Below are 23,394 nucleotides of genomic sequence, written 5' to 3'. Positions count from 1 at the left end.
GGCATTAGTTTAGACACACCAGTGTCAGTGCACTCTATGGCTCCATGCTTCTGGCTTGGAAAGTTGCCTATATAGGTTATGCAACGTCACTGCAGTGCAGATGACGCCGACAACGGGCGCAGAGCCGATCGATGCCACCTACTGGTGCGCAGGGGTACTGCTTGAAAAATCTTCCGGATCCAGTCTGCTGCCTGGGAAATTCATAGGTAAGGATTCTGCAGATAGATCTAGTCTCTACCAGATAAGGCGTTACCAGAGGTAATTGACTTGTTCATATATCCCAGTGGCAGTCATCACCGGGTAGTTATAGTTAGGTCAGCGTTTCCATAGGAAATGCCCTTTTTTTTGTTTTTGTTTTGCTTATAACTTTTTCGCCATTTGACAAATCTTAACGAAACTTCATAAAAAAGTGCTATTTTTTATCTACTTTGTGCACTGAACCTTTTGGGGTGATTCGTAAAGTGGGCACCGAGGAAAAAAATGGGAGTCCTAAAACACAAAATCCCAATGCGTTTTCCATTAACTTTTGTGAACAGCTCTACCTCAAACATTTCTGATTGGAATTACACCATATTTAGCAGGGAGCTAGATCTTGGTCCAGAAAATGTGCTAAATGTTGTTTGGTGTAAATCGGTTCTGTAGTTTTGGAGTTATTTACAGGGCCAAACTGGCAGTAGCCGGCAACGCACCAGGTGTTTTCCCTGTGGGCCCGAAGGGTGGGGGGTGGTTTTTGAGTGGTGGGACCCGTTTTTGTTACTGGGGGACGGTTTTGCAGCATTGCTGCAATATCAGGCCCCCTGTAACAAAAGCAGCAGTAATTCTTCTCACTAGCACCCCCTCCCCCTTTCCTGGGGCCGGTCCAACTGAATTGCTAAGTTTGTGTCCCCAATCCGGCCCTGGATATTAACCTCCAAAGATATTTGTATATCTGAATAGCTGGGTTTGGGGAGCTTTCACAAGAGACCCTCGAAACTAATTTTGAAAAATAGAGCCTTCTAATTAACCCAGGGTTTTGTTTTTTTACCCTTGATCCATCTTGCTCCCACAGGAGCAAGTCTCTGATTGGCTGCCCGAAACATAAGGAAAAATGTTGCAGGAAGCTATTTGACATGTAGATGGTTAGTCAGGGTTGTTTAATGTAACAAAAATCATTGAAATGTAAGTGAACATCAAATATTAGTCTCATTCAGTCTAAAGTGCATAGTGATAGTTTTGTAACAAAATTCTATTTTTTTTTCCGACTCAAAGTGGGTAATACACAAAAATTACTCCTGTCACTCAAAACATTCTTCTCAAGGCAGAAAAGATTTGAACTCTAAAGTACTAATAGTCAAGTGATGTAATACAAAAAAAGCAATAGTGGCTCCTTCAAGCAATAAATGACCAAAAATTAAAAAAGTATTTTACCAAATGAAATGACCAAAGGTTAAATACCATATTGCCTTATCAAGACAAGATTTAACAACAACTAAGGGACCAATAGATAAACAATAATTCCCTGCAAGTTCCTTTTACAGTTTAAGGTAAGCATGAAGAAAATTACACACAAAATCTGCTACTTGAATTTCGTGTAAGGTAGGAGGCAAATAATACCTAGAGCTCAAAGGCTTGCATGCCAGTCCCATGTGGATGAGTAGTGCGGAGTTTGGGCTATAGAGGCTTAGAAAAAAAAATTGTTTAGGAGAGATCGGGGCAGATATCAGCTGGGGTGGGACGAAGTTGGATAATAGTATGTGTAGGAGGCTGGCTAACTATATGGTGCACACTTATTTAAGTGAAGCACCTTGCACTAAACCAGGCAACCCTTATGGTGATTTTAGTGGTCTTGTACAACCATATAACATTCTCTAAGTCATAGCTGGGGAGAGCAGCCATAAGGCTTATCTTGAAGGAGTGTTAAGCAGCTTATTTTACCAGATCTTACCATGTAGTGTAGGTCAAATGAAAAAGAACCACACAGTGTATATATAAAAATATGTCTATGTATTACACAACACTCTCTGACACATTGGTATATCTCCTACCCGGAGATATAAGCACAAATACACAATAATGCTTCAATTGCAATAGGTTAGTAAGCACAAAATACAGTGGTCTCCAGGGGAAGACCAAACCATATACTAAACAAGTGGAATGTGAACTGCAGCCAAAGTCGGGACTTGGACCAGGAGACTCAGAAGAGCTGGGGACACAAGGAACCACCCACAATAAGTACCCAGGAACCACACAGAGGCTGTGTTCCGAGTAGAAACACAGCTGCATGTCCAATAAAATTCAACTGGGAAATTGCGGTTGCAGTTTTGTAGAAGGAGGACCCTTCAAAGTGGACTCTGAAGAAACCCTGTGGAAGACAGAAGGTTGGAGAGTCACCCCACCCGTGGATACCCCAGGATACGTTCACCAGGGAAGCTGGATGCATAGGTGTGAAGTGACATCGGAAACTGGCATGGACCTCAATGGAGGACTTCATGAAAGATGCCTCTGGTGAAGACTGTGCAAAAGTCCGGTGGAATCCAAGGGTGGATTCTTGAAGTGAAGAAGCTTCAAGCACGGGGACAGAGTCTATGCCACTCAGAGGTGACCAGGATGCACGGAAGAGCAATGCCCACTGATGACGGAAGATGCAGGAGTGATGGCGGTGACCTTGTTGTTGCAGATTTGAGGACCAGGTGATTCTGAGGAAGACCAGGAGCCATTCACAAGCTGTCCCACGCCGTAAGTCGAGAGCCGGGGGGGGGGGGGGGGGGGGGGGGGGGTCGGCGTCCGGCGGGAGCACCAACAAGCCTTGGCAACTGCAACAGGCGTGGAAAGTGATGAAGGAGCAACGTTGGAACCAGCAAGGTCCAAGAGACTCACCACAAGCAGGAGAGTCAGAGCAGGTCCGAGCAAACAGGGGATCCCACTGAAGCAGGAGAAGACCCTCAAGGGGGCCCACAGGCCGAAAGCACAGGAGTTGCAAGAGGCCCTCACGCAGCTCACCAAGAAGGAAGGCCCACGGTGCAGAGGATGCAGTGAAGCCGCTGTACTTGGCAGGAATAGATGCTGGAGGCTCGAGCTTCTTGTACCCCAAAGATCTCTGGAGTACAGACACAACAAGCCTTGGCAACGGCAAGTCAATACAGTGCATAGGGGTTCGGTTCCAGCAGTTCCGACGTGGGATACTGTCCTCAAAATGGCAGAGAGGACAGGTCAGACCTCGAGGGAGGTGCAGAACCACCACCTGTGTTGCTGAGCTTTTCAAAGTTCATGGGACATCAGGAGCAGCACACCAGTCAGCTTCGTTGTGGTGCCTGCAGAGGCAAGGGAGTGACTCCCTCACTCCAAGGGAGATTACTTTGAGTGTCCTTGATGCCCACAGGATCCTCGGAGAAGCACAGACACAGACGACGAAGAAGACTTGCAGAACATCAAGACCAGCAGCAGCAGGAATCTTCCTTGATGCACTCTCGACTCCAGGCGAAGACCAAGTGTCTAGACGGTCGAAGACTGACGGGGTTTTAGGCTTGAGGCTTCTCCCAAGACGACTTTGAGGACACAGATAAGCCCTTAAATACCCTAGGAAAGGGGTTAAGACGAGTCAGAGGCCCCTCCCAGAGGAGGAGCTAGACAGAGGGTAGGATATTCTCATGTCCTTTGTCCAATTTTGCACCAGAGCAGAAGCCAAGGGCTGCCTGAACTGGCTCAAACCAGAGTATGCAAGAAGGGTACCAGATGTGCCCTTCAAAGCAGTCTGGGCCACTGGCAAGCGCTCCCACACCAGCCCAATTCACTAAGTCCTGTCTGGTCACACCTACCTGTAATACGTATTGTTCTACCTTCCACTGCTCGAGCTGAGCTCAGCAGCTGGAGGGCAGAATCCTGCCCACAATTCACTAAGTACTGCCTGGGAGGTGATCACACCTCCCTGTAATACATATTGTTCTACCTTCCACTGCTCGAGCTGAGCTCAGCAGCTGGAAGGCAGAATCCTGTCCGGGGTCGGCAGCAGTACTAGCTTACTGGCAGACACTGGACGGTTGTTACTGGGTGTACTGGGGGCTTCCCAGAGGAGCCCCACTGTGCATGGAATCATACCTACAACACCAGTAACAGTGTTGGGGTGTGATTCCAACATGTTTGATACCAAACATGCCCTGGTTCGGCACAGCCACTACATAGTTAGCCATCACATAATGACAGATGGCCACTATATGTATTAGCTTGGCTAGCCGCACTTACAAAGCCTGGAGACCCGACTCCGGGGTTTGTAGGAGTGTCCTGCTCATGCATGGGCACCCACACACTCATAACCCAGCACACTGCCTTAAAGATTGAAAGGCTTGCCTCAGGGGTGACATAGATTTTAAGTGTAGTGACCTCAGATATAAGAAAACGTACATCTGTCGTAACAGGTGCTAGCACCAACTTACACAATCTGCAAGAGCATGCCTGTAGTCACAGTTTGAGTGGTCTCTCATGGATGGCGCAATATATACTGCAGCCCATGGGAGACCCCTGGTGTCCCCATGCCCTGGGTACCTCAGTACCATATACTAAGGACTTATAGGGGTACACCAGTAGCCAACTGTGGCGGTACAGAAGTACATACCATAATCAATTTAGAGAGGAAGCACAGTGACTGAGGTCCTGATTAGCAGCATCCCAGTCAGACTAGCCAAACAAATATACTAACATCTTCAAAAAGTGGAGGTAACCATGAAAGTAGATCCTCACTATTTTTGGTCGTCTTGTTCAGTGAGAAAAAACAAAACTTTAAATAAAAAAAAGCCGAAGAAAGATGGAGCTAGATCGGCACCATTTTGAAAAAGTGGGACAACCAATGGACGCAGTCAGAAAGGATGCAAACGATTGAAAACGTCACATAGAAGTGTCTTATGTGCAAATCTATGAAGACAATATGGTAGATCGGAATAAGACTATAGTAGTACACAACAACATACATCAGCAATAGGAAAGTCCAATACATACATCAGTAGTATGGATAAACGAACTACGTAGATTACATTATTTGTCTGATTTGCAGAACAAAACATTTCAGTACAGTCATTGAGGTCAGACGTGTGTAAACTGTTCAGTTTCTTTATCTAGTGTGTCTGTAGAAGAAATTATTGATTACCTCGTGTCGGTAAAATATTGATTTCTTTCAGTTATTTCCACCTAAATTGGCAAATAGTGTGGCGCCGTTCCTTGAAATGGGGAGCTTCAGTCAACCTTTCATTTCCAGTGGTGATGTTGCTTTTCTGCGTCTCACTTTGATGTTGTTAAGTTTTCCCAATGTATATCAAGTTGCAAGAACATTTTAACAAATTAACACAGTTGGAATTGTGACAGCTATAAGTGCCTCGAATGGAAATCTTTTTGCCTGGGCAGGAGGGTTGAGTGTAATTGTGTTTTCTCCTATAATAATATGACCGTGATTTGGTTTAGTTTATTTGGAACTGAATTGTATTTTCACATTTTTGATCAATGATAAGCAAAGTGCTTTTCTACAATGTATTAGGAAACTGGGCTCGTATTGTAGAAACGGCCAATATTTCATAATGATTTTCTTAAAATTAATACTCTGGTTCGAATATTTGGAAAAAGTACTACTCATTAGTTTTTGGTGATGTTTTTAGGCTTCCACAGATCTTGACTAGATATTTGTCCACTATATTGATTGGTTTTCCAGTACTGTTAGGGTATCCACATTATTTGAATTCAGAGGTTACACACATAACATGGGGTTGCGCTCCACCCACTGTCTAGTGGAATTTGCTATTGAAACTTAAACATCGAGTCGCAGTGTGTAAGTTACTGCTATGGCCATGCCCAAGTCTTTCATAAATCCCTCCCACCTGATTGAATTTTTTTATTTTTTCATTTCAGTTGTATTTGGATCTTCCTGCCTTGCCTTTTATAACTTTCCACCCTTGCTTTCACACAGTGTAAATGGTGATGTTCGCTTCTTTGATCCCCGGATGCCTGAGTCTGTGAACACGCTACAGGTGGTGAAGGGACTGACAGCCCTGGACATTCACCCTCAGGCAGACCTCTTTGCCTGGTAAGTAGTTTTTCTTCTTATCAACAATGTTTGTATGCTGAGAAAGGAGGAAATGTACTGCCAGTGTAGTATGGCAGTTAGTTTCCATTCCAAAGCTGACCCCTTGTTATTGTTAATGGCGTCAACCTGGTTATTAAGCAGCGTCTGTGCCGTTGGTATGGTGGTAAGGTGGGTCTCTAAAAAGGCTCCATGCCATGTGTTGGGACCTGCAGACCATGGTAGAGAAGGGTAAATAAAATGTCGGTCTTTTTATCCTAGGACTTGGGTAAGCATGACAAGTGACAGCATTTCAATTTGGGCTAATAATTTTCTTCTCATTCTTCCCATCTTTACTTTTCTCTTTCTCTGCCTCCTCGTTCGCACTTTTCTTCCTTATTCATTCCTTTATCATCTTCCCTGGCTTTCTTACCCCTTTCCTTCTCTCTTCTTTCTTTGCCTTCTATTACTTCTTGGCCTCCTTTTCTATACCCTCCACATGTTTCGCTCTGTTCTATTCTGCTCATTTCGCTTCTATTCCACTCATTTCACGTTCGTTCTTTTGTCTATTGATTTTCTCCCATTATTCTTTTGGTTTTTTTTTCCTATTCTATTTCTCATCATCTCGATTTTCTTTGTTTCTTCTTTTTCTGTTGTGTCCTGTTTTTCTAGTGGTTCCATGAATCAGTTCATTGCAATATACAATTGCAGCGGGGAACTCATCAGCAACATCAAGTACTACGATGGCTTCATGGGTCAGCGGATCGGCGCCATCAGCTCACTGACATTTCACCCCCACTGGGTTTGTACATATTTATTTGTTTATTTATTTGAAAAGTTTTATATAGCGCTGGCTAGACCCGGAGGTATCAGAGCGCTTTACATGAGGAAGAAACATTGTTTCAGAACATGGTTGCAAAGTTCCATCAGTTACTGTAGCATAGTTACACAAGTACAAAAGCATAGCATAAACCTAGGGGAAAAAAAATAGGCAAAGGAAGAGAAAAGTTAGGGGAGAGAGGAAAGGAATAGGGTAGGTAGACAAAGAATAACGGAGGGAAAAGGTGGGGAGGGGGTTGGAAGCACAGCGTGGAGACGAGGAAAAACTGTGTCATCCGGCTGGGTAGGTGATAGTCGAGTGGTGAACCAGAGCCAAACTCCTCTATATCTCCATAGGACAGCTCTACCGGTCATCGCCAAAGGTTGCTCGGTCACCGTAGTACATACAGAAAGGTTATAGTTTCCGCTTAGGGAGGCATAGTCCAAAAGTTCAATCGAGAGCTCCGGGCCCGGTGTACGGTGCTGTGCTCCCAGCGGTAGTGGGATCAATCCCAGGCCTCCGCTGTGTGAGACTCCCTTGTCGCTGTGGACTCTCTCAGAGGGATCTCTGATACTCCAGGGCATAAATGCTGGATCCCTCCCCAACAAGGGGAGAAGGAGTGCTTTGGAAAGGGGCCCACTCATGGGGGCCATTATTCGGGACAATCGGGCTGGTTAGAGAAAGACCTTGACTGCAGTACGGGGAAGTTGAGAGTTGTGCCGCTAGATCCATAGTCTGGGAGAATGCTGCCCCATTGCAGCCAATGTTGATGGTAGCAGGTTAAGACCAGTAAATTAGTATGTGTCGGGAGCCATTTTGATTGTAGTTTCTTGAAAAAGCAGCTACACTCACGGAATAAAATGGGTGTGCGAGCAGATTAAAACGCTCACAAGAGTGAGGAGAGCACTGGCAAACTATGAGGTCCGCAATAACACTGGAAACAAATGTTGTGGTGAGAAGAGGGTAGATGGCGGTCGGAGGAAGATTCGGCCGCCATTTTAAGGTCAGGCAGAATCTCCGAAGCGATCGCCAGGGATACTAGCCCACTGGAAGTGGGTCAGGGATCAGCTTCCAACATTAAGAGACGGTTGTCTCTCCTGTAATCAGAGGGAAGAAGGGCTTGCCAGAGGCCTAGTGTGCAGCAGCCATCTTAGGGTCAGGCCGCATGGAAAATTTGAGAAGGTTATCCAGCGAGGAGAGGCCGCGAAACAGCCAGATAGGACATGGCCTGGGCCCCTTGCGGTGGGAAAGGCGCAGCTCCAGCGACGATTTCATTTTATGGACCTTCTTTGTTGGATTAGAATCATCGGGGGCAGTTCTGTTTCCATCCAAACACTCATCATTAGCATTCATAGGAAACGTATGACGATTAATATTCTGCATGGTTTTTGTTAACGGTTCTGATACAAGTGAAATGACCTTAATGCTGGTTTGGTGTACCTTGCGCCTTAATTTCTTTCCTAGATAACCCCTTTCTTAGTCTATAATAGTTATATTTCAGGATCCCAGTGTAGTCTAGTTCCTATTTCCCTAATAGGCTCTGCGCATTGGAATAATATACCCTATACATTTGGCATAGGACTGAGGTCAGTATGCCCCTATTGAGTATATTAAACGTAATTTATTTGTACCAGCTAACTCAGAGGCCACTAGAACCTCCTTGTAAACAAGAAGGGATTCGTTTCTGGCAACCGCATAAACATGACAACTTTGTTTCCCTTTAGAATCGGAACGCTCTCAGAATCGTGGAAACAACAGATAACAGTTTCACTCAGCTAATGGTGAATGCTTATTTTCTTCAGAGTTACACAGAAAGAATAGACGGGCGTTTCAATAAAAGGATTTATTGAACAGTCTTGTTTCTCGTTTAAGAGATATGAGCTGTTATATTCACAAGACAGTATGCGAGCTTTATTATGTACAGCGTAAGCAGTAGGAAGAAATAATACTGCGCTAGCATTATCTTTTAGCTATGACATATATATTCATATACATAAATAACATAAGCTAAAAATGTGAGTACTCATGAGATGCTTCTCTAACTAGTTCTACCCCAGTGTACCTAACCTAAGTGTAGTACAAGATAAGAAGTAGGTGCTGTATGCTATAGTCTGATATGCTAAGTCTGATATGCCAAGAGTCCCTCGAGGTTCTAGTCCGCTCCTTACCTTGAGAATGAGAGAGGTGGGAATCTCTTTCCGGGTCTCGAACTCTTAACACCCCGCGAAGGGAGTCAGAACACAGGAAGCTGGATTCTCTGCGAGCAGGGATGACCACTTATCTTGTCAGTGCGTCCGGCCGGGACACTGGCTCCTCTAAAGCCGAGGTCTCCTCCTACTTGCTTGGGCAAGGAAAGGTATATTTATACACGGTAGGGGCCTTGGATTGTTAGCATTGACATAAAGTCGGGCAGAGGAAGACGTCAGGAATGAACCCTTAAGGAATAGCGGTTCATGCATACTAAATGAGTTCTTGGAGAAATCAATCCTGTGCTATTGGAACTCCCAAGAGCTTAAGGGTCTGGTTTCTAAGAACTTGTTGTGACTTTGGGGTGGACGGATGTAGGTGACCATGCCTGAATACAATATTTGGATAGCATGGCTAATGCCTAAATAAGGACTGGGATCTTATGCCTATATAAGGACATGTATCAGGAAAACCTATATACGGACACCTAAAGCGGAATACAACACCCACTCCACTTTCAAATGATCGATAATACTAAATGCTAAACATAAAATGCTAAACATTAAACTGAGTACCACATGTTTCTAATAACATTTGTAAAAGCATACTAAAAGAAGTTTAAAAAAACTGTTGCTAAACATGTAATGCAAAGGTACTGTTCATTATTAAGCAGTTTTCCATTCTAAGCATATATCGGACATAAATGCAATCGGAATGAAATAGAAATATAGACATATGACGAAATGTTTGATAAGTATTCAAAAAATCAAAGCCATTTCATAACATGGTACTAAATGAAATTGTGGTAAATAAGGTGACAATGTGTCCCTGGAAGTATTCAAAGAAGTCCATTCTATATGAATAGTTCTACTGTAAGCAGATTGATTTGCCATGTATCTTCAAATTTAGAAAAAAGTAAATTTTAGGAACAGTTCCAAGTTCTGTTCTGTTCTGTTATGAAAATATGGAGGCCAAATTAATTGCTGTCCTGGTAAACTGTGAGCCGAATCAAAGTCAGTGTATGGACCTGGAGAAAACATGAAATCATCAACTCTTGTAGACAAAAGATCATCTACCGAAGTCAGTGACAGTTGGAACACATCGTTTAAAAGGTTACCTGCACAGAGATGTGAAGCATCGCCTTCAGCATGGGATGCTGCAGCAATGTTCGCGTCCGTTGTTACCTGTGTGCCTGTTGATCCATCGCGTACCTCAGCAGCATCAGGAAGCGTCTGTGAGATCTCAACGAATGCCGTCATCAGGATTGGTAGCCTCTGGGGACAACACAGAGCATGGGCAGTTATCGGATCCAGCAGAGTATCGATATCCGTTGGCATGACTGATGGGAGTGTTAGACATATGTCTAGCACGCATTCTTCACCGCAAAGCAGGCAGCGTAGAACAGGTAAGATGCAATCTTGCCAGATTGGTCTAAATGACAGAAACCATGTTGTATTAAGTTCCCGTAGACGAGGTATGCCCAAAAGTTGCACTATGCGCTCACGACACTTCCGTTCTAGGAGAGCTTTCTCCAAGTTGCTGGGAGTGACGCCGGTGGATAAGCTTGCCATAGCATAGCATTAGGAATAGAAACAGTATTCCTGAAAGGAGTGCTAGAACTAATGACGTCTGTCTCTACTGTCTGGAGCGCGACCATGACTCCCGGTCATGTGCCGACTGTCTGGCCATGGCTCCGAAGGCTTTGCGGGAGCGGTCCCGAAAGCTGCTGGAGGCCAGGCAGTCATCTCTGCGCCGTTCAAGGTCCAGGGGTCGCTCAAGGGACCGACCGCAGAGCCATCATCATCGCTCCTCGGGGTCAAAGTCTTCACCCTCGGAATCGGGTAAGAGACGTCACAAGAAAAAGTCGAAGAAGCGAGTTCGCTCTCCGACTTCTCCCCGTCGGTCTTCGGACTAGGGGGCCAGGGGTCCTTCCCCTGCGGCTTCATTGAAGCCTGGGGGTCCCGCAGGCCTACCCGCCCTATCCGGGTCCGTCGGCGACTCCGGCCCAGGTGCAAGAGTTTCTTGCCACCATGGACCGCCTTTTCAGGCCTAGGGCTCCTGCCGGCGTACCTTCGGGCCCCGCGGTCCCCATTGAGGGCCCTTGCTTGCCACCGGCTCTCGCCCCGGCGCCGCAAGGTCCTCCGATGGCGGCTCCGGCACTCCATGCGGCTCCATTCCAGGAGCCGCCATGGGTTCCGTTTGTCCCACCACCGCCGTTGCCGGAGTTTTTGGGCAATTTTGCTCCGGATTGGGACATGGAGCTGGATCGCCGCAGTGCCCAGCGTCGTTCCTGGCACTGTTGGAGCATTTGTTTTCCCCTGTGCCTCCCCCGCCGGCTGTGCCTCGGGCCGTGGAGGAGGGGGATGACTGGGAGGTGTCGGAGGACCCTCTTGCACGGCAGTGCAAGTCTGATCATGAGTGGGTAGAGGACTCGGAGGATGTAGGTGGCCTTGACCTCTCCTCTGAGCCTGGTTTTACGTTTCCTCCTGCTGTTATGGAGGAGGGCGCCACATATACTGTGGTGCTCCGTAGAGCAGCTGAGGCCCTTAACCTTGATCTGCCTACTGTCACTCACAAGACAAACCTCCTTACTGAAGTGGTTCAGCCGGCGGCAAGTTCTATGGAACCTCTGCTTCCGTTTAATGAGGCCTTGACGGATGTTTTGATGAGCACCTGGTCTAGGTCAGCCACAGGGGTTCCTGTGGATAAGAACGAGGCCAGGCGTCATCGCCCGGCACCGGGTGACTCAGCCTTTTTGACAAATCATCCGACTCCGGATAGCCTGGTCATTCAGGCCTCCACTTCCCAAAGTGCGTTCCCCACGCCCCGCCGGATAAGGAATCAAAAAAGCTGGAGCAGTTTGGCAAGAAGTTATTTTCCTCTACCAGCTTGGGGCTGCGGTCAGTCAACACCGCATGCCTCTTGGGCCGCTACTCTCATGCTGTGTGAGACACAGCGGCGCAGACACTGCCCCAGTGCCCAGAAGAGGTTCGGGCTATACTTTCCCAAGTAGTTGCAGAGGGGAAGGATGCCGCAAAGTTCGCCATCCGGTGTGGGCTGGACACAGCGGATTCTTTAGGGAGAGCGATCTCCACAACAGTGGCCCTGCGTTGCCAATCTTTGCTGCGGTCCACTGGGTTTTCGGGGGACGTCCAGAGTTCCCTCATGGACATGCCTTTTGATGGTACTCGCCTGTTTGGCGATAAGGCAGACAGTGCGCTGGAGTGTTTCAAGGACTCTCGGGCTACGGCCAAGTCCTTTGGTCTCTCTACCACTCGCCCAGCCACATCTACCTTTCGTTCCTTTTGTGCCCACGGAAGGGGCGCCCCTGCACGCTCATTCAGCCAAAAGCCTGCGCAGAACCAAACTCGGCGCGGCCGTGGGGGCCCCATAATGGCACAGAGGGCCAGCGTGCGGGTCAGTCCACCTCCACTCCCGCAGCATCCGCCTCAAAGCCCTCCTAGTCCGGGCTTTGGGGTGCACCCCACGCCAGTGGACGGCAGGATCCAACATCACCTCCCCCACTGGCGTTCTGTCATTTCAGACAGGTGGGTGCTGCAAATCGTCCGGAGGGGTTACTCCCTCCCCTTCGAGTCTACCCCCCTACCATGCCACCTCAGTTCCACAGCATGTCGGGGGATCACTTTGCGCTTCACCAACAGGAAGTCACAGCCCTCCTGGCCAAGGGGGCCATCGAGCGCGTTCCTGGGCCAGAAGTAGGATGTGGTTGTTATTCCCACTACTTTCTGGTCCCCAAGAAGGACAAAGGGGGCCTGCGCCCCATCTTGGAACTCAGGAACGTCAATCGCTTCCTCCGGAAGGAGAAGTTCAAGATGTTGGCTCAGGTTCTGGCTGCCCTCGACCCTGGAGACTGGATGGTAGCGTTGGACTTGCAGGACGCATATTTTCACATTCCTGTCCTGCCGGCCCACCGGCGTTACCTGCGGTTCACGGTAGGCCAGGAGCATTTTCAGTTTGCCGTGCTCCCCTTCGGCCTTACCAGCGCCCCTCGGGTGTTCACAAAAGTGATGGCGGTGGTCGCAGCTCATCTGCGCAGGTCAGGGGTGTCAGTCTTTCCCTACCTCGACGACTGGTTGCTGAAGGCGGGCTCGCCCCAGGCAGTCGTCACCCACCTTCAGACTGCGGCCGACCTCCTGCATTTGCTGAGGTTCTCCATCAACGGGCCGAAGTCGCACCGGAGTCCCTCTCAGAAGCTCCCCTTCATCGGAGTGGTTCTGGATTCGACGCGGTTTCGGGTTTATCCTCCCGAGCTGCGAGTCCGGGATATTCAGGCTATGATTCCGATCTTTCAGCCTCTGTCCCGGGTTTCAGTCAGGATGACCCTCCGGCTCCTGGGCCTGATGGCCTCCTGCATCCTGCTTGTGCAACATGCCAGATGGCATATGCGGGCTCTGCAGTGGGACCTGAAGTTCCAGTGGGCACAGCATCAGGGCAACCTGTCCGATCATGTCCAGATCTCGGAGGGTACTGCACGACAATTGCAGTGGTGGTTCACGAATCGCAATTGGGTCTGTGGCAGATCCCTCTCCCTTCCCCAACCGGAGCACACAGTGGTGATGGATGTGTCCCTTCTGGGATGGGGCGGCCACTTTGGAGAGGCGGAGATCAGAGGCCTCTGGTCTCCGGCGGAGTCCCGGCTCCATATCAACCTTTTGGAGTTTCGAGAGATCCGTCTTGCACTGAAGGCATTCCTTCCCTCTGTCTGGGGAAGTGTAGTGCAGGTGTTCACAGACAACACCACCGCCATGTGGTATTGCAACAAACAGAGCGCGGTGGGGTCGTGGACCCTATGTCAGGAGGCTCTGCGCCTCTGAACGTGGCTGGAACATCATGGCATTACCTTGGTGGTTCAACACCTGGCAGGTCCTCTGAATGCCAGGGCGGACGAACTCAGCCGCCGGTGCTTGATGGATTACGAATGGCGTCTGAACTCGGACGTGGCGCAAGGTCTCTTTCTGCAGTAGGGAGAGCTTTGGTTAGATCTATTTGCCACCGAAGAGAACGCGCAATGTCATCAGTTCTGTGCGTTGGAATTTCCAAGGTGGCACTCGCTCAGCGACGCTTTTCGTCGCGAGTGGCATTGCGGTCTGTTGTATGCCTTTCCGCCTATACCACTTCTGCCCAGAGTGCTGAAGAAGATTTGGCACGACCGGGCCCAAGTCATCCTTGTGCCTCCGGATTGGGTTAGAAGATACTGGTATCCCGAACTACTCAGCATGCCGATCGATCCCCCGGTCCGACTGTCTCTTCGGGAGGATCTTCTGTCGCAGCAGCAGGGAACGGTCCTCCACCCGAACCTGTCCAGTCTCCACCTCCATGCGTGGAGATTGAGCGGCGACAGTTGACAGCTTTCGATCGTCCTCCCGAAGTCTGTGATGTCATTCTGGCAGCCAAGCGTCCCTCCACTAAAACGGTATACGCCTGCAGGTGGAAAAATGTGTGGCATGATGCACAGCAAAGTCTGTGGATCCCCTTTCTGCCCCTCTTTCTGAGGTCCTTCTGTTCCTACTATCCTTGGCCCAGCAGGGCTCTGCTCTGGGCACTATCAAATGTTATCTTTCAGCCATCTCTGCCTTTGTAAGGCTTCCAGATCAGCCTTCTCTCTTTTAGTCCCCGGTTGTTAACCATTTCCTGAAAGGCATTACACACACGTTTCCTCCCGTGCCTTTCATAATGCCTCAATGGGACTTAAATCTGGTCTTGACCTGTCTGATGTGCGCTCCTTTTGAGCCCCTTCGAAACTGACCTTTACGTCTTCTCACTCTAAAGACGGCTTTCCTGGTAGCTATCACCTCTGCCAGAAGAGTGAGTGAGCTCCAGGCTCTTTCTTCTAAACCTCCTTTCCTTTCTGTTCATCCGGACAAAGTGGTTTTAAGGACCCGTCCTTCTTTCTTGCCAAAGGTTGTCACGCCCTTCCACATCGGGCAGACCATCACTTTGCCCACCTTCTTTCCGCCCCCTTCAAAAGAGAAAGAGAGGCTCCACCGTCTGGACCCAAAACGTGCGCTCTTGTTCTATCTGAAGTGCACACAACAGTTCCGGGTGGATGACCAGCTCTTTGTTGCCTACGTGGGCGCCAAAAAAGGTCAGGCCGTGCACAAACGAACCATCTCTCGTGGGTCGTTCTGTGCATCAAAGCGTGTTACTCGTTGGCTAAGAAGGAGCCTCCTGTGGGGCTGCGTGCCCTTTCTACCAGGGCGACGGCAACCACTACTGCCTTGGAACGCGGCGTTCCCTTGCAGGATATCTGTCAGGCAGCTGCGTGGGCCTCGCTGCACACGTTTACCAAGCATTACTGCCTTGACAGTCAAGTCCGGAGAGACGGCTTCTTTGGCCGTTCTGTTCCCTCTGACTTTCTGGTGTAATCTATTCGCAGATCCTCCACTGTGGTTGGAATTGCTGGGGTATCTATTCTAAGGTAAGGAATCTATCACTAACGTGTCTCTTTCAGATGCACAAGTTACTACTTGTGTAACGATATATCTGTAAGAGACATTAGTTAGTGATAGATTCCTTACCGCCCATCCTCCCCGTTCTGCGAACTGATTCTAGGGTTAAGGTCATCCCTTTCAGGGCCCTAGTTTCATGGCACCAGTGGTCAGTTTCTTGGCTCTGCGTTCCTGGAACGGAAAGTCGTGTACAGAACGGACGTCAGCTCGCATGGGTGGCGCCTAAGTAGTCTTTGTGACGTCATCTCAGCACTTACGACGCCAGCGACGGACGCGGAGCCGCACGACGCAACCTACCGACGCGCAGGGGTACTGCTGACGAAAAACTTTCCGGATCCAGTCTGACGCCTGGGGATATTCTAAGGTAAGGAGCCTATCACTAACTAATGTCTCATACAGATATATTGTTACACAAGTAGTAACTTGTGCATCAAGAAAACAGGCGCTGGGAGTCGACGTGTAGATTTTCTCTTTAAGATCACCTGTTTACACTTCCAAAGACCCAGGAACTGGATTCGGCACCACTTGACAAGTCAGGACTCCCAGCAGAAGAGCCCAGGTACTGGTAGGTGAAGTCTCTGATGGCCCTGAGACGACTAAACAGTAGGCAAGCACACACAAGCCCTTGGAGAACCTTGGAAGCAGGATGTAGAAGGCAAAGTCCAGTCCTTTCACTCCCAGGACAGAAGCAGCAGGCCAGCACAACAAAGCAACAGGCATAGTGGCAGTCTCTCCTACCTCATCCAGCTGTTCTTCCTGGCAAAATGTCCTCAGTCCAGAAGTGTACTGATTTTAATGTGCCAGAGTTCAAATACTTATACTCCTTTCTGCCTTTGAAAGTCTTTTTAGTGCACAAGACCCTGCCTTTCCCTGACCTGGCTGAAAAACACACTACGGGGGTGGAGGTAGCTTTCTGTGAGGACAGGCGCACCCCTATTCAGATGTCAGTGACAACTCCTCCCACCACTCTTGCTCAAGAAGGCCCATCAGCCTTGTGATGGTCCATCAGGATATGCAAGACACACCTCATTTCCCTTTGTGTGACTGTCTAGAGTGAATGCACAAGAGCCCAACTGTCAATCAATCCAGACGTGTATTCTACAGACAGGCAGAGGCACATAGTGGTAAAGAAAAAAAAAGCCCACTTTCTAAAACTGGCCTTTTCAAACCGGCAATTTAAAAACTAACTTCACCAAAAGATGTATTTTTAAATTTAGAGTTCCGAGACCTCAAACTCCAAATCTCTATCTGCTCCCAATGGGAAGTTACACTTAGAAGATATTTCAAAGAATCTGCATGTTACCCTATGTAAGAGATGATCCTTGCAGTAGTGAAAGTCAGAATTAGCAGTATTTCACAATCGGGACATGTGAATCGCACCAGTACATGTCCTACCTTTTAAATACACTGAACCCTGCCCATGGGGCTGCCTTGGGCCTACCTTATTGGTGACGTACATGTAGTAAGAGGGAAGGTTTGGGCCTGGCAAGTAGGTGCACTTGTCAGGCCAACAGGACAGCTTTAAACTGCACTCAGACACTGTAGTGACAGGTCTGAGACATGTTAGCAGATTTGCTTGTGGGTGGCACAATTAGTGTTGCAGGCCCACTAGTAGCATTTGATTTACAGGCCTTGGGCACCCCTGGTGAACTGTACAAGGGACTTACTAGTAAATCAGATATGCCAATTATGGCTAAACCAATCACGAATACAATTTAGACAGAGAGCATCTGCACTTTAGCACTGGTTAGTAGTGATAAAGTGCCCAGAGTCCTAAAGCCAACAAAACAGGTCTGAAAAAATAGGAGGAAGAAGGCAAAAGGTTTGAGGATAACCATACAAAAAGGGCCACGTCCAACAGCCAGGATGCCTCACAGCACATCATTAAGTCAGGCATGAACACCAGCCATTTGGTGCCTTGTGCTAGGGGGCCTCTGTGGTGGTGCGTCGTCATGCTAGACTTTGCTCGTCAAGATTTTCCAGAGATGTATAAGTCACCCTCCTGGACCTTCCCTGTGACTGCGCCCACCTGCATGAAGCTGATTCATCCCTGGATAGGTTTAAGGCTAGTAGGGATACGGCTAGGTAACTTGGGCTTCAACATCAGCAGCCTCGACAAGACTACAGGTAATTTAGCTGCTTTCGGGGCATCTCAAGATGCTTCAGCTTTTGCCAGTGGCAGTTCGCTCAGCCACAGTTACAGCAGCCCCTAAATCCTTTGGCCAGACATTATAGGGGCACAGCCAATGGTAACAGCCAAGGATCGCAGTATCCAGTCCCTTTTTTCCCCCTGATCAACAAGGAAAGCAGGCCTAGTTTGCTCTTACCAGTGCACCAGGAGGCTGTTTGTCTCCCTTTCTACTATTCTGGAAGGCAGTTCTGACCAATGGGTCCTGCTGATTATAGGAAGAACATATACCCTACTCTCCCTGCCTTTCAACCCTGTCAGAAGATCATCTTTCCATCTTGCCACGGGAAGTGGCAGTGCTGCATATGAAAGGAATTTACGTAAATGGGTCGCGACACTGCTCGTCATGCTGCAAATAACCCCAAAGGATTCTGGATAGTGTAGTGGCTACGGTGAGTACGCCTACGCCACGAGTATATAGAAATATAATGCCATCCCTGGACACGTGTTTCGAGGTAATTGCCTCACCGTAGCCACTACACTATCCAGAATCCTTTGGGGTTATTTGCAGCATGACGAGCAGTGTCGCGACCCATTTACGTAAATTACTAATAGCTCATTCGAGCGACTTTGGCTGACGAGCCCGGTGTCTGCACCTGCGCGCCTTGGAAGGTATTTTACCTATATATATGGCAGTCATCGGCACCCCGCATACCTACCTGCTCCCTGCTGACGAGAGGCAATTACCTCGAAACACGTGTCCAGGGATGGCATTATATTTCTATATACTCGTGGCGTAGGCGTACTCACCGTAGCCACTACACTATCCAGAATCCTTTGGGGTTATTTGCAGCATGACGAGCAGTGTCGCGACCCATTTACGTAAATTACTAATAGCTCATTCGAGCGACTTTGGCTGACGAGCCCGGTGTCTGCACCTGCGCGCCTTGGAAGGTATTTTACCTATATATATGGCAGTCATCGGCACCCCGCATACCTACCTGCTCCCTGCTGACGAGAGGCAATTACCTCGAAACACGTGTCCAGGGATGGCATTATATTTCTATATACTCGTGGCGTAGGCGTACTCACCGTAGCCACTACACTATCCAGAATCCTTTGGGGTTATTTGCAGCATGACGAGCAGTGTCGCGACCCATTTACGTAAATTACTAATAGCTCATTCGAGCGACTTTGGCTGACGAGCCCGGTGTCTGCACCTGCGCGCCTTGGAAGGTATTTTACCTATATATATGGCAGTCATCGGCACCCCGCATACCTACCTGCTCCCTGCTGACGAGAGGCAATTACCTCGAAACACGTGTCCAGGGATGGCATTATATTTCTATATACTCGTGGCGTAGGCGTACTCACCGTAGCCACTACACTATCCAGAATCCTTTGGGGTTATTTGCAGCATGACGAGCAGTGTCGCGACCCATTTACGTAAATTACTAATAGCTCATTCGAGCGACTTTGGCTGACGAGCCCGGTGTCTGCACCTGCGCGCCTTGGAAGGTATTTTACCTATATATATGGCAGTCATCGGCACCCCGCATACCTACCTGCTCCCTGCTGACGAGAGGCAATTACCTCGAAACACGTGTCCAGGGATGGCATTATATTTCTATATACTCGTGGCGTAGGCGTACTCACCGTAGCCACTACACTATCCAGAATCCTTTGGGGTTATTTGCAGCATGACGAGCAGTGTCGCGACCCATTTACGTAAATTACTAATAGCTCATTCGAGCGACTTTGGCTGACGAGCCCGGTGTCTGCACCTGCGCGCCTTGGAAGGTATTTTACCTATATATATGGCAGTCATCGGCACCCCGCATACCTACCTGCTCCCTGCTGACGAGAGGCAATTACCTCGAAACACGTGTCCAGGGATGGCATTATATTTCTATATACTCGTGGCGTAGGCGTACTCACCGTAGCCACTACACTATCCAGAATCCTTTGGGGTTATTTGCAGCATGACGAGCAGTGTCGCGACCCATTTACGTAAACTGCATATGAAAGGAGCAGTGGAGTTGGTACCAGAGCAGGAAATTGGGCAAGGATGCTACTCACAATACTTTGTTGTTCTCAAGAAAACCAGCCATCTGCATCCAAACCTAGACCTCAGGAACCTGAAATTGTACTATAGTAAGAAAATATTCAAGATGCTGACCCTAGCTTAGCTCCGCTTGATGTTGCAAGTAGCAGATTGGTTGGTGTTGCTCGATTTGTAGACCACATACTTTCACATTCCAATCCTGTAGCAACAGCAGAAGTACCTGCATTTTGTGGTGGTCTCCAACCATTACCAATTTGCCATACTCCTTTTCGACTTGACATCAGCACCTCAGGTTTTCACCAAAGTGATGGCGGCACATCTTAGGCGGTCAGGGATTCTGTTTTTTCTGTACATAGATGACTGGTTGATCAAGGCTAAGTCACCAGAGGTAATGGCACACCATCTGCAGTCAACAGCAACTCTTGTTCGACTTGGACTTTTCAGTCAGCAGGCCCAAATCTCACCTGGAGCCCTCCCAACATATCCTGTTCACAAGAGCAGTTTTGGAACCTACCCTTCTTCTTGCCTTCCCTCTCCCTCGGAAGATGCAAGACATCTGGAAGAGGGTTCTTCCTTCCTGAAAGTTGTGCAAGTTCGAATCTTGATGGTTTTAAGCCTGCTTGTTCTGGTGGGTTTCTGTATTTGCTTGATAGCGCACAATCATTGGCTCCTAAAGGCTCTACAGTGGTGCCTCCGCAAGCAATGGTTTCAGCATGGATGAGAATTGTTGGACACCATGGTGGTCTTCCTGGGTGCTGTGACAGATTTGATCTGGTGAGGATATGAGGAGAACCTTCTCTCTCTGCACCTGTGGCCAATTCAGTGATGTTGACGGATAATATGACCACGATGTGGTCTATAAACAAGCAAGGGGAGTAATGTCTCATTTTCTTTGTCACGAAGCATCGAGGCTGTGGTCCTGGGTATATCATGAAAGGATTTGTTTGACAGCCAGTCACCTGGTGGGGGTCTCTGAATGTCAGAACCGCCGTTATCATATCGATCACCGGTGGCATCATCTTCCTACGGTATTGTCTTCGAAATCCTCACTTGATTGGACACTCTTCAGGTCGACTTGTTCGACTCATCAGAAAATGCTTAGTGCCAGCAGTTCTGTCCCGTCTAATATCCATTAAGGAGAGCCTTCAGAGATGTATTTCACTTGACATAGAACTTTCAGCTGCACTATGGTGTTCCCCATACCCTTGATTCCTTGAATTCTGAGTGTGATTTGTCAAGGACAGTCCCACGTCATTCCTATCGTCCAGACTGTCTGAGACGGGTATGATATATAGACCTAAACACCTCTCTCTCTTGCTTCGACTTTCTCTGAAAGTGGATCTTCTCTCCCAGACAGATGGGATGGTTCTACCTCCCTGTATTCAGAGCCTCCACCATCATGCCTGGAGATTGAATGGGGACACCTAAGCTCCTTTCAGCTGCTGCCAGAGGTGGTTGACGTTATCTTATCAGCTTACCATTCCTCCACAGAATCTGTGTATTGTGGGAGATGGAAAAGCTTTGTCTCGTGGTCCCCGGCCAACAACATAGATCCCTTGAGAGCCCAACTGTCAGCAGTCCTCCAGTTAGCACTCTATATGGCTCAGAGAGGGTGTACTTTGGACACATTCAGGGGCAAACAATGCCTGTTTTCCTTTAAGAGTTGAGAAACCTACTGCAAGTCTAGTGTGGATTCCGGCATAATGACCGAGACAGGCGTGCAGCAAGAGACCGCGGTCTTCTGTTAAATGGTGGTGCCATTCGCTCTCACCCGTGGCCCGTATTCTGAATAGTCTGAAAAAGCCCTCGAGGTCTAATATGGTGTCCGAAAGAATGAGAGCATAACCTTTAAAGTATGCTTGCGAAAAGTCCATTAGAAAGATGGCAGGCGGCAGATTTGAATTAGTTAAGAAAGTTTAGTCAGCAATTCAGGAAGAGCAATTAAAAACTGCTCAATGTATAGGGCATAAGGGAACTGCTCTGTCACAGGTCAAAACAAGCACCAGTCAACAACAGAACATTAAGGCTTGTTGCTTCCCCGCATGCTAATTAAATAAAAATATATATACAGCAAGCCGGGCATAAAAAAAAGCACTCGGCTGCAAGGCGTGCCATGCTGGTTTTAAACAAAAATCAATTGTGGGACAGCATGTCATGTCTGCAACGACAGGCAGAAGAAAGTTTATTTAAGAAAATAGTGCTAACAGACTAATTAAAAATCCTGAGTAACAACACATGTAACAGGGGCCGTCCTCATGGGAGGCTACAACAGGGGAAAAGTAGGGACTACTAAGCCTATTCTCGAATCAAAAGCCACCATTTACAAAGGACAGTAATAGAAGCCAATTGAAAAGATGGGCGGAAAATGGGCAGAGCTTGAAGTCCATACCTGAATGCAGCATGTCTCGAAGAGACAGCACAAGTGCTGCCTATGTGAGACCTAAAAAAATGCTTTTTGCAAAGCTGCCTGTAGTTTGAAAGAAATGTAAATATGTGCAATTTATCAATCTTCAAAGTTAAAGGTCCCTTGGAAATCAATATTGACTTTAATTGATGAAGTCACTTGAAGCTTTGTGATGACAAAAACGTGTTCTTTTTGAGAGGCATTGTATGGGAGTTACCAGCTGTTATGCGGAGTGTGTGCTTTTAATGGGTAGTTATAAAAAAAAAATTCTACTTGGTACAGTCTGGTATTAATTAAATTTGTATTTTGGAAACCCATTTTTTATTTATTTTAAGCCTAAATCTTTTTTCTGCATTTTGTGGCAGCCTGTTTTGTACCGTGCGTAATGCAAGTTTAAAATAATGACTTCCATATTCATATTCGCTTTCTGTCACAGGCTGGGACCTCATAGCATTAAAATTACAAAAATCTCTAATTCCCTGTGCAACAATCAGGATTCAATTATGGGACTTAATCAATCAGGGGGTTTATATAGCACGCTACTCACCCGTGAGGGTCTCAAGGCGCTTGTTATACACACTGACTCCTGCAGTGATCACTTTAACCAACAGTGGTTTCATAACGTAAAATGGTCCATTTCACGCTGGATTCGTTTCAATTGCATTTAAGGTGTACATTATTTTATATGCAGTTACCTGAAGGTGAAAGGCCAACAAATTGGATACAGTATATTATGTTCTTTTTACCCACATCTTTGAACCTGCTCCCATGCTTAATGACCCTAACCCATTACACTTATTATTGCAGTATTAAATACTTTTTTTTAATGCACTTGACCACTGATTGCAGACATGATTTTCCTTTGTGTTTCCTTGACCCGCTCCCTCTCATCCTCTGTTCAGCGCTTATCTGTGCATAGTTCCCAGGGCCGGCTTTAGTGCTGGTGGTGCCCTGTGCGACCATGTTTGTTGGTGCTCCCCACAATGACCACCCCCACCACGGATTCTCTCACTAGCACCCTTTAACAGTGACCAAGTCTCCATAACACCACACTCTCAGATGAATTGAATTAGTTATATAGTGCCACTCATACCAGTGTAGGGTGTCCGAGCACTTTGCATCACACACACATTACACAGAGACAATCAATCATAAGTGTGTAAATCAGTGTATAGGAAATGTTACATAAGCCAAAGGACTAAAAGTATAGGAGTCACATGTCATCCATACTGGTAGGCAGTATAGTTCAAGAGTGCTTGGTGTGGAGAAGCACAAACTCAGAGTCGAAAAAGAAACAGCAT

At 47.7% G+C, this 23,394-nt stretch overlaps 1 protein-coding gene across 2 annotated transcripts in view; it reads left to right on the top strand.

The window, feature by feature from the left end:
- The window catches only part of RPTOR (regulatory associated protein of MTOR complex 1), a 1,825,560-nt gene that overhangs the window by 1,791,269 nt on the left and 10,897 nt on the right, over nt 1–23,394 (top strand). For both annotated transcript variants that reach the window (XM_085617419.1, XM_085617418.1), the window contains 2 exons: nt 5,927–6,043; nt 6,692–6,821. In XM_085617419.1, coding sequence (XP_085473545.1) covers nt 5,927–6,043; nt 6,692–6,821 — 247 coding nt within the window. The remainder of the gene's footprint in view (nt 1–5,926; nt 6,044–6,691; nt 6,822–23,394) is intronic.

The sequence above is a fragment of the Triturus cristatus genome, chromosome 7, assembly GCF_964204655.1.
Source record: "Triturus cristatus chromosome 7, aTriCri1.1, whole genome shotgun sequence".
NCBI classification, from domain to species: Eukaryota; Metazoa; Chordata; class Amphibia; order Caudata; family Salamandridae; genus Triturus; species Triturus cristatus.
Note: the sequence above shows the minus strand (reverse complement) of the source record. Positions and strands in the feature narration are given on the sequence as shown.